Raw genomic sequence first — 12203 nt, forward strand, 5'->3', positions numbered from 1 at the left:
AAAGTAGTAGTCGAAATAACTTTGGGTCATCTGGATCAAAAAGTGCTAACCACAAGAAGAGGAAGCTGCAACAGACCAAGAAGATACCTAATATACCCTTATCTAATTTTTTGTATAAGACAACTACATCTAGTTGTGGTTCAGGTTCAGGATCTATAAAAGGGTCTAGATAAAAGGTTCTCATGGGTTGGATTTCCTCAAAAGTGAGATCTAAATGATTAGGTCCTAGAGTCTGTAAGAACTCAATTAAGAACTTATAAGCACAAAGTAATAACCTAAATAATTGGGTATCCTATAAGTCAATTAGATTTGACTTACACAGCTGACCACAATGAAAGTGACGGTCTTCCTTAAGCAGATATGTCGACCCTGATCTCCTAAAGTAATTAGGTTTAGTCTCAAAACTCAATAACTGACACATCTGAAATCTATACATTCCCACAATTGGAAGAAAACTATTTGGTGGGAAAACAAATTCAATCTTGGTATTATTGCCTGGGCTAACCACATCAACCAGAGGATGGGTTTCTAACAGTTGAGACTCTTGTTGGATATCATTAGGTTCGGGAAAACGAGTATGAAGATAATCTTGTAAGATGGTTGAGGCATTGATGTCAAGTCCCAAGTGAGGGATCTTTCTAAGAGTTAAAGCATACAGAGAATGATGATTACCCCCAAACTTAGAGTTTTCAGTGTTTCTAGATAGACTGGTCACAATTTCCTTAATTTCTAAATCATTAGATTCCTGAAAATGGTAAATTGATTCTTCTAAGTTATGATCAGGTATATCCTTACTCATTTCTACGAGTCTATCTTCTTCATCTAAGACTATTATTTCTAATTCACTAGACTCTAAAACAGTATTTTCAGAATAAACTTGTTCCTCTAAACCACTGTCGGCTTTGTAATGTAAAGGAAATAATACATCGTCTAAAACGGTGGTATCCCTAGTCAAACCCTCGTCCTCTTGAATGGGTGAATAATTATTAAAATTATTTGGATTTGAACTAGAAATAATATAATCATTATAAGGCTCAATTGGAGTAAGAAATTCCTGATCACTATGCCTACATATTTCAGATTCTTCAACAGCATTATCCTCCTCCTCATCATCATCACAATATAATTTTTGCAATTCACGAATTCTCAAGCTTTGTTTCCAACTAAGCGGTCTATGTTTATAATACTTCTCATAGATAGTTAAAGGTGATTCCTAGCTAATAGTTGGAACATCCATATATCGTTGCCCATGCATATATTCACCAAGAGTCATTTCCGAAGACATCTCTTGATAACGAGAATTTCTACACGTATATTTTCATAACATCATCTCAAGTGGTGTCTCCTGAAAAGGATTCATCACTGATGAAATACAAACTACAGAGGAATTATACACAATCACAAACAAGGATGACTCGACCAAATCAAACTTATAAAATCTAGCAAACAACAATCGTGATGACTCCACTTAGATTGTTTCTGGACCATCTTCTATTCTTTCGACGAGGAATTCGTTACAATCAGAGCAAACCTCTCTGTAATACAATCCAAGTTAAAGTAAGTTGAATAGAGACGAGGGAAGCTCAGTGGATCTTTGATACCCAAGGTCTCACAGACATTACAAGGCGGCGTATTCAACTTACAGAAACCTTCATGAACTTCAAAGAATGCTTAAAGAGTAACTAATATTTTTCGAATGATTTTCCTATTAAGCTCGTTACCCTATAAGTCTCGTCCTATTCCCAATTTTAAAGCTTCGGTTCGCGTTTGGTATTTTTTTCCTAAGGAGGCAAGAAGAGAACGTGATGAAATCCGAACCCTTATCTTGTATGGTAAGTCCTTGCCCTTTACTAGGAAATTAAAGCAGTTGTTTTCAATTCCTCAACATATATGGAAACGAAGGAATACAGTAAACCCGCTGACAGTGGATTCGCGGGTCATTAAATTTTTTACCTCCCGTACCAGACGGGCGAAGAACCGCTATAGTCGACTCGGGCCACCGAATCCAATGTCAGTGTGCTAACCCGAGGGGCCGAGACGATATCGTAATCGTCGTCCTTTCCTGCAAACAATTTATATTTAATTTTTTTTTATATAACCCTTTCGTAGGGTTTAAAATAATAAAGTTCCAAAGTCCAATCCAAAGTCCAAATAAAGTGCATAAGAAAAAGAAAATTACATATATTTCCTACTACAATTCTAAAAAAAAATATCTACAAATAATAATATAATAATAATAATAAAATACCTAAAAAAATAATAATATAACTAAATCCTAAAAAAAAATATTTATCGTTTTCCTTCTCTTTTAGCTTTAAGCTTTGATTCCAAGTCTTTACTATCCAACTTCAAACCTGTAATACAAAGACACACCCAAAGAACTGTAAAAAGGAACAAATGAAAATAAAAAATAATAAAAACCTAATAATAAACCTAAAAATTCTACCAAAACACAAATCGGCGTCGGCGGCGCCAAAAATTGATGAAATTTTTACAGTGATTGTAGAAGTGGTAAATATGATTCGAACTCTCGGACTTGTGAAGATCATAATTTCTAATTTTAATAAAATTATATATAAAAAAATATTAACAAAATGGGCGAGAGGTAACCAAGACACCAGATTCCACTATTACGCAAAATTGAATTATAAATATTTCAAAACCCTATTCAATTTTTAAGTCCTCTTTTATCTTTAATTCACTATCAATCATACAAATTCTCAAACATTATTTGTAAACCTTAAGCATAGATTATCAAGAGATTTAACCAAGCATAACCTATCAAACTGAATGACAAATAATTAAAAAAATCATTCAAACAATTAAAAACTCTTCAAAAGCAGTGATTAAGTGAATAATAAAATAAGAGAAAATGAAATAGTTACCCATTTTTGTTGCGTAAATAGCTTCCTCCATTGCCTTGGTTACAAGGGAATTATCTCATCATAGTCAACATGCTCTAAAAAATATTTATTTATGCTCAAAATTGGTTTACAAATGATGAAAATGGGAGAAATGATTAAAAACCGGGTTTGTAATGTTACATTTGTTACAAACCGAGTTGTTAGAAAGAAAGATAATAGTGTAATGCAGTTGTTACTATAGCGATACTACCCACATTCAATTGTCGCTGTCACTGTTGAAGAACGACGGTTCGTTGTGCGTCTTATGTTCTTCGTGTTTTGCACAACAACAGAAATGGAAGTTTTTTACCACTTGATTTTCTCGACTCTGTGATGCTCCTAACTCTCTCCTCCCGACCCCTAACTCTCGACTTCATTTCTCTGTGATCCCAGCAATCTATTTATATTCCTCAACCTCATTTAATCATGCCATATCTCTCACATAATCTTCATTTATCATTATTATTCTCACAGCCAAAATTTCTTTTTTTTTTTATCAATTCCTCGTGCATGCAGCTGTATTTCTTTCCTTGTATATCTTATTCACGTATATTTGAAGCACAACACACTCCCATCTCATGCATAACACGCCTATATTTGTGCCAAACTCAAAAAAAACCCGTGAAAGCTTGTGGGAACTGTTTTGGATTGAAACACGTTATTGAGCCAAAATTTGTCCAAACAAACACCCATACCAACATTCTATAATAATATCACGTTTGTTCATGAAATTCCAGCTATTGAGTCTCATAAATCACGTCCAAATTTTGATCGAAAGTTCTGTCAGGGAAGAAATGGTTTTCCTTCCAAAATTGTTTTTTTTTGAATTTGAGAAGAAGGGTGCCCCTTATCCAGTGGTCGCCCCTTATCCATTTGTGCAGTCCATATAAGACATTTCCCTTTGGGTGCATTTAGAAAACTTTTCGAGCCGATTTTTCCACAAAAGTTTATTGCCCAAAAATACATACACACACATAAAAAACCATAATAACTACAAAATCGAGTACCAACAATACAGAAAATTAAGGACAATGTAGACACAAAAATGTGTCTATCATTACACATTATAGGTTATAACCGATTATACCTTAAATCTCAACATAAGTTAAGATAGGTTCTACCTTGTCATCTTCCTTTAGTCATCAAAAAGATATTTAATAAAGAACCGGACCAATCACGATTTCCCTTTTCAATTATGAAACAAGTTCATACATCTACTTCCTTAAACCAATGTAATATACATAGTTTCATAGGATGAAATTAACACCTATATCTTATACATAATCAAGTAACTAAATACACAGATTATGTCGATGTCGTATTTACGAAGTTCCAAAAGATAAGCGTTGATACTTTGGTCATAATGCTATGACCAAGTCTAATCACTAGAGTATTATATACATATATACAGCTTCTCATGATATGTTTTTCAATATAGCGTGACTTGAAAGTTAAGTTAGGAATGGAAACAAGATCAAGTCAATATTACTAACCTGAAGTAGAAGGATAATGTCTTCGTTGTAGTCGTTAATTCTTCACATTCTTTAGTTCTTCGAAGTAATTATATGTCTCAATATTCCTAGACTTTCTAGTCTAACCTAAACGAAGTTGACTCTAGTAATTAATCAAGCGACTCTAGATGAGTTTTGATACTAAAATATGACAACCAATCTTGACATTCCAACGCTTGGTGAGTTCAACCGAGCTATTCTCTAACAAAATTCGAAAAAAAAATTGAAAAAAAAATAAGGCAGGACGAAACTGGTTTCATCCCGACTAAAATTAAAATAGAAATAAAATTCGAAAAAATAGCTAGGATGAAACTGGATGCATCCTAACTTGAACTAAGAAAAAAATTATTTAAAAATATGTAGGATGAATCTTACTTGAATTTTATCATCCAAGTTTAAACTAGTATGAAACTGGTATCATCTTGTGTTAGATTGAAGCTTATTTCATCATGTTTTGTAGTTGGTTAATTTGTTTTCATCCATGTTTAACTAGTATGAAACTAGTTTCATCATGGTTTAGATCCGGTTGAATTTGTTTTCATCCATATTTAAACTAGGATGAAACGGTTTCATCCAGGTTTATTTTGTGATACACATGGCTTCAGTGGCGGATCTACACCTAGACTTGGGCTGGCTTAAGCCACCCCCAGGTTTAGATTTTTTTTAAAATAGTACACATGAGAGGTAGTGGCCAAAGAAGAACCACTTCTCTACGTAATAGAGTTCTTATACAACATAGCCAAGTTAAAAGCTTCTAAATTTTGTAATCTATGAATAAGTTCAAGACCTACTAAGATACAAGAAATGAAACGAAGTCTTGGATTGTTTCCATAGTGTTCTTTCCTCCTAGTTCTTTCACGGTAGTTTAGATGAAAACGATATTGGAAAGCGGTGTTGTAGAGCATGTTGAATTGAACTGGAATGTCCATGGACTCAACTGGGATTTCTACGTTGGTGTAATGTCAGTCTTTACCCCAATTCAAAAGCTAGGTCAGCTCCTCCTGATTCTTCTCCTTCTCCATAATATCCTGGATATCCTCTAATCCCAATGATGCTTCCTACAAAATCCAGAGCGGTGAGTGCAGTGAAGTATTTCATGTTTTGTGGATCCTGTAAGGTACATATTTTGGTAGTTACACCAAAATTGCCACCACTATCAGTATCCTGGAGGGGAGTAGTTGAATCAACCTCTCTTAACCCAGAATTCTCATACTGTATGAGATGGTTAAGGATGTGGTTTTTGTTATGGTGGTTTTTGTTACTACAAAATACTACATTAGTCATCATGTGGCAACAACAAAATTATAATCAGATGAAATGAATTCTCACTTCTCTTATGTTATGTATCTTTTGAGTGGTGTTCAATCACTAGCTATTTCCGACAAACATTTTATCTAATCTTTCCGACAAACATTTTATCTAATCGACAACCTATTTCAGGTCTCCTTGTAGCCTTTATAAAGGAATTTTTACGAATAGGTGATGCGCAAACTGATAGTCCATAGACATTCTAGGAACAAGGTACTACAGTTCAATAACCAGAGCATAAAGAAAAAAGTCTTGCCTCAACCGGATAACTTAACTATGTCTTCTGCCGCATGCCAATCCGAAGTCAGCACTTAAAGGTGTTAAAAAGCCTCTATTTCTTGTTATAGGCTTCTATAAAGGTCTTTCCCAACTTCTTCGACTGGACTACCAGACGTTTTCTATCTCCTGTAAGTTGGTGGAAAGGAATTAAAGATGGTGTCTAATTTCGTAATGGATTGTTCCCTGCGTAATTCAAATCTAACTAACTAACACAAACCCAACATCTCAAATCCCTCGTCGACACTTTTCGGTGATCTTTTAATGCTTTTGTTAGACTCACGTTAGTTACAGTATCACCACTTAATCACATGTAAGAACGGAATCTTGTATGCCATCACGTTTTTAAGCCAGTTTGATAGTTAACATCCCTGGCACTAACAGAACCACGAGATGCGATAATTGTAACCGTAAATCTTGGAAGAGATTTATCTAATCAACTAATAAGCCTTCGTTTAGAAATGTTCATAACTGTTTCGAAAATACTACAGATACTTCTTCTACTCCAGCTGACTAATCGGTGTTTGCAGCATTGACCGGTAAAAGTACCTTGAGCATTCCTAAGTAATTTCCTCGAAACTGTTTAGAAGTGCTTGTAGTGGGTTGTGGTAATATCGCGTCTACCTTTTTCGCTGTAACTGGTTTCTTTGCCATGAGAGCCTGCGGAATGTATAGTTTTCAAATACGTGTTTTCTATAAAGATTATCGTTTAGGGGCATATTAGTCGGTTTACGTTTAAAACTTTTAATGTTTCTGGGCTAACTTCCTAAATTTGGGAGTACAAATTTGTGCATTCCTCTAAAATCTGTGTTCACATTCCGACTGTCCACGTTATATTCGGTCAAACCAATTTTAATATTTATTTTCGGTCAAAACCAGTTTTAATATTTATTTCGAATAATAATATTTTCCTTATGTTTTATTCCTAGTAGTAACAATCAACTTGAATGGTTCTGAAAAAAATATCAATTTGAGCTCATCTTCATTCCTCGATGATTCCCGTTAACAACATATAAAAGTTAATCATCTGTAGAAAGAATTTAAGTCATGAGAATGAGCTTATAAAGTTCAAAGCTAAGTTTCTAATATAAAGGCAAGTTACAATTACATGAGACTCGGTTTCAATTTTTGATTCACACCAAAAATAGAGGCAAGAGGTTCTTAATTTACACAAATCACAAATTCTCATAAAACCAAATTCAATTTGGCAACAACAGAAATCACTAAACCAATCATCCAATACAGAGATAAAATTCTCAGAACCCTCTAAACCTAAATGAAATTCCAATCAATAATGTCCCTCATATATGAGTTCAGGGGTCAGATTAAGTTTATTGATTAACTTGATCTTATGAAAAAGTTTGTCCACCCTTACCAAGACTGCACTAACTCTGTTTTGCAGGTCCACGTGCTTGTAACACTAACGGTTGATATCACAATCCACAAGTCTAATTTAGTGATCGACAACTAAACATTAAACCCCTTTTATCAGATTAAGAAGTTGTCGCTGTCACAATCAACTTAAAAATTCAAGATTTATCCTTCCGTCTCCATCTTCCTTAACCTCTAATCAATCTTTTTTTTTTCTTTTTTCTTTTTGAATCATATTAGGTGCAAATTAGTATTTTAGATTCTCTAACCGTGGACTTGATGAAATATGATGGAGAGTTTATTTGATTTTATTTTGTGTGTGATGAAGAAATCAATATCCTTATAGAAATCAGATAGAGAAGCTATTTTATTTATGGAAATTGTGCTTTATTAAACGGAAAATAAAAACTAAAAGCGCGTTTGATATAAAAAATCCTGCAATGAGAATAGCGGGAATGTGCAACCCATTTTTAGAGGGGTGTTCAAATTTGGACTCCAAATTTGGTTATTTAAAAAGTATCTTATCTTTTAGATTCTAGGTTATCAAAGAAGTACTCCCTCCGTACTTATTATATAAGTGAGATTTTGAATTTTACTTGTTCCGTTAGATAAGCGGAATACTATTTCCAAGATGAATATTTTTATAGATTACCCTTATTTATGGTACATAGATGATTGTGTTATTAACAGGACAAGGGGTAAAACATGAAAAAAATGTTGGCAATCTTGTGTATAAACTGTAGTAACACAAAAAAAGAGGAATAGAAATGCAAAACCCAATTAGACAAACCAAAGTCGAGGCAAGGATTATATCCTCTAGCCTTAAGACAGATTCACTCTGCACTGGTGCTTACGGATTATAAATGTTTGTCTCCCATGATACAACGACTTTCTTCTTGATGTAGTAGCACTCCAAACTTCGAGAAACGGCGAACCAAACTTAAAGTGGTGAACTCTCTTTTTAGCACAAACTAAATTGATGATTTTATAATGGACTAGGATGATAATTAGGTTTCTAATTGATTGCCCTTTTCTAAGTGTGTGCAGGGTTTATATAGAAATTACAGTAGAAACTCTTTAAATTAATACTCGTTAAATTAATTATCTCTTTAAAATAATAACATTTGATGATCCCAACTAGGCTTGCACAAGCTAAAATTTAACTCGCTCAATTAATAATCTCTCTAAATTAATAGATTTCTTTAGTTCCAAGGCTATTAATATAAAAAGTTTCTACTGTACTAGTACCTCTTCAACGAAGAATCACCGTTCATCAAATACCTCTTCCTTAAATAATTATGATGCTTCAAGGATTTCACCAAGGGATGTGTCTCCTGAATTCCATTTACGTTTGGGTTTTAGGTTTCGTTTAGTTTCAAACTTGAAACCGAAACTGACATAACTAAATGAACATCCAATATTATGATTAAACCCAACCATTTTGTATAACCCAACATCCAAATCCAAACCCAAACCCAAACCGGTACTAGACCAAGGACTTTTCCATTTATATACGAAAATTGAATTCAATTTTCCAACAAAAAACATAAAAAATTATGAAACCAATGTATTTTTCTTAATTATTATTTTATACTCCCTCCGTTCTTTTTTAATAGGCCAGTTTTTATAAATAAAAAATTTCAAAAAAATAGGCCAGTTTCTTATTTGGGAAAGTCAAATGTTATTTTAATTTTTGGGACCACTTTTCTCTTAACTTCTTTTGATGACAAGTGTCATGTGGATCACTTCACTTTACTTCTTTTGCTAACGAGTGTCATGATGACCATTTCATTTCACTTCTTTTATTGGCAAGTGTCATGGGGACCACTTTTAATGATTAGTTCACTTAATTTCCTTAAATTTTGCTAAAAACAAAACTGGCCTATTAAAAAAGAACTGAGAGAGTATATCTACTATTACACATAAAAAAATGAATTCAAGGATTATTCAACCAATTTTCCAAATTTTTAAGAGAATAATTAGAATTTACAACCTTTACGGATAATTATTATAATCATGATTTAAGATACTCCAGGTATAAAATACTGCATACACTATAGGAATTTTACTATTTTTGTTTAAAATGGAGTTGTCTGACTTATGCTTGTTGATAATGCAGATACTCTGGATTATGCAATACTATCCTTTATTGGTAAGTTCAAAAGTTGGTTTAATAGGTTTATTAAGTTTAGTGCTTGCAAGGAATCTAAATTAATGAAAGTTTAGGCATGATTTATTTAATAGTTATCACCAAAAATTACATGAATATTGATCACTGTTGCTTAAGTTTTTGTTCTTCTTTTCTTCCAGGAATGCTTATATATGGAGGTAAAGATCTCAGCTTTCTTACTGGTTTGGTAGACGACTCTTGTGGCTTCTTCTCTTTTCAACTGATGAATAGTTTCCCGATAGATACTATCCACCTTACGTATAAAACACCGAAGCAGTAACTGCTTAATCATTAGATGGCACGATTGTGATTTGTGAGTGACAAAATTGAAACAATCGCTTGAAGATCTACAGGGAAATCCCTGCTCGGATACTATGAGCAGGAGGCCGGCTAGTTTTTTTTCCCCCCAAAATAAATGTCAAACCGATCATTTTTCGCACAGTTATAAGGCTAAGTCTTATGGGAGAGCTAATTAGCTGCTAAATTGGCCATCCACGTCAGCATGGTCGACCTCCTAAGTCTTATGGAAGAGATATCTAGCTGCTAAATTGGCCATACACGTCAGCTGTGAGCGCCGAACCGTTCGGCGTTTTGGTTATTTTTTGAGCGTCGAATGGTTCGGCTCTTTCATTCTCAACCGTTAGATCTTGCGATTCTTTTGAGCGCCGAACCGTTCGGCGTTTTCTTTTACTTTTTGAACGCCGCTCGGTTCAGCGTTTCAATTTCGCTGATAGTGAAACGGCGAGAACCAGAATAAGTGTTAACTTTTACCCCACACTTTTTTCATGATTTGCAACATTTTTTGGCCAATTTAGCCATCCAAACTCTCCCATAAGACTTAGCCTAAGCAAGGAGCCTGATTATGTGATAAGCATGCATCACAAATTAGGTTAAGGAGATTCTCATTCTTACTAATTCATTTCTTTGATCAGAATTTAAATCCTTAATTTATTATCCTAATTTTTTCTTTCAGGAATGGTCTTGGTTGGAAGATCTTTACTTGTAACCCCATTCGTGATATCAATTTTGATTTATACACTGAGGAAAAGAAACCGAGCCATGAATGCAAGTATCGAAGACTTCTTAGATATCTATGGGGACCAGATGCCTATAAGGTACTCCTACAACGATGTCAAAAAAATGACTAGCAATTTTAAAGAAAAATTAGGCCAAGGAGGTTTTGGATCTGTATACAAAGGCTCCCTTCGTTCTAATCGTAATGTTGCAATTAAGATTCTCAACTCAACGAAAGGAAACGGGCAAGATTTTATCAATGAGGTAGCTACTATGGGAAAGATACATCATGTGAATGTGGTACAACTCATTGGATTTGTAGCTGAACGCTCGAAACAGGCTCTTATTTATGAACTTATGCCGAACGGATCGCTCGAGAAATATTTATTTCCTCAAGTAGATGGAAAACTTATTAACCTTCTCAGTTGGGAAAAAGCTTATGGAATCTCACTGGGAACAGCTCGTGGGATCGAATACTTACACCAAGGATGTGGTATGAGAATACTGCATTTCGACATTAAACCTCATAATATCCTACTCGACGAGAATTATAATCCGAAAGTTTCAGACTTTGGTTTAGCAAGGTCATACTCAATGGATGCTAGTATGATTTCGGTAACACATGGGGCTAGAGGGACTATAGGATACATGGCACCGGAATTATTCTATAGAAATATCGGAAATGTCTCCTACAAGTCAGATGTGTACAGTTTCGGGATGTTGTTAATGGAAATGGCAGGGAGAAGAAAAAATTTAAACATGTCAGCGGATCATGCCAGCCAAATATATTTCCCGTCATGGATATACAGACAATTGAGCCAAGGTGACAATATCGAAATGGAAGATGCTACTCAAGAAGAAAATGAAATAGCAAAGAAAATAATCATAGTTGCTCTATGGTGCATACAGCTGAAGCCTGGCGATCGTCCTTCCATGACCAAAGTTGTAGAAATGTTAGAAGGAGAGCTAGGACTACTGCAAATTCCAGACAAACCATTTTCTATTGCGGATTGCGATTCAGATGAAGATGTCATGTTGAATTCACTTGTATGAATTTAAAATAGTTGATGTTTTATTATGTTCAAGAAATTACATTGAAATCTTCGTATTAAATTATAATCTATAGAAGATTAATCCCCATAATTACAACGCTGCAGCTTTTACTCACTTTAAACATAATATGTTCCAACCGTCAGGAGATCTGTTGTCTAGATTTGGTTATAAGCTATTCCCCTCGGCTTGTCTGACTATCAATCGCAGTCCATCACCGACTTTCAAACGAGCTCATGGGATTCATCAATGGTTTAGAGGTGATCTGAGTTTGCAGTCTGAGGTATACCAATACAAATTATGAATTTTGGAGTCACATATTTTGAACCGAAAATGTTTTTTTCTTTTTCTTTTGTTCACCTAATAAGAAAGTTACCAATCATTTGATTTTTGATTGTTGGGCAACTGCAATGGGGAGGACTTTTGTATGTGTGCATTTTTTTATCCCCACGTTAACGCTGGAGCTATTGATTCACCAGAAAAATATACGTACCATGAACATCAAACAAAATATCCAAGAAATCAGTCATTGATATTTAATCAGTACTTTCAACTTCAAACTGAAAGCAGTTTTTGGCACGCAACAAACTTAGTGATCAA

The 12203-nt window shown here is 34.3% G+C and overlaps 1 protein-coding gene across 1 annotated transcript in view; it reads left to right on the forward strand.

Annotated features, from left to right (window-relative positions):
* Positions 1-11661, forward strand: part of LOC113340217 (LEAF RUST 10 DISEASE-RESISTANCE LOCUS RECEPTOR-LIKE PROTEIN KINASE-like 2.2) — a 59010-nt gene extending 47349 nt beyond the window's left edge. Inside the window, exons 5-7 of the mRNA XM_026585423.1 lie at positions 9489-9521; positions 9680-9697; positions 10513-11661. Of these exons, the coding sequence (XP_026441208.1) occupies positions 9489-9521; positions 9680-9697; positions 10513-11606 (1145 nt within the window). The 3' untranslated portion in view covers positions 11607-11661. The remainder of the gene's footprint in view (positions 1-9488; positions 9522-9679; positions 9698-10512) is intronic.
* The last annotated feature ends 542 nt before the right edge of the window (positions 11662-12203 follow it).

Source organism: Papaver somniferum, unplaced genomic scaffold (genome assembly GCF_003573695.1).
Source record: "Papaver somniferum cultivar HN1 unplaced genomic scaffold, ASM357369v1 unplaced-scaffold_21, whole genome shotgun sequence".
Taxonomy (NCBI): domain Eukaryota; kingdom Viridiplantae; phylum Streptophyta; class Magnoliopsida; order Ranunculales; family Papaveraceae; genus Papaver; species Papaver somniferum.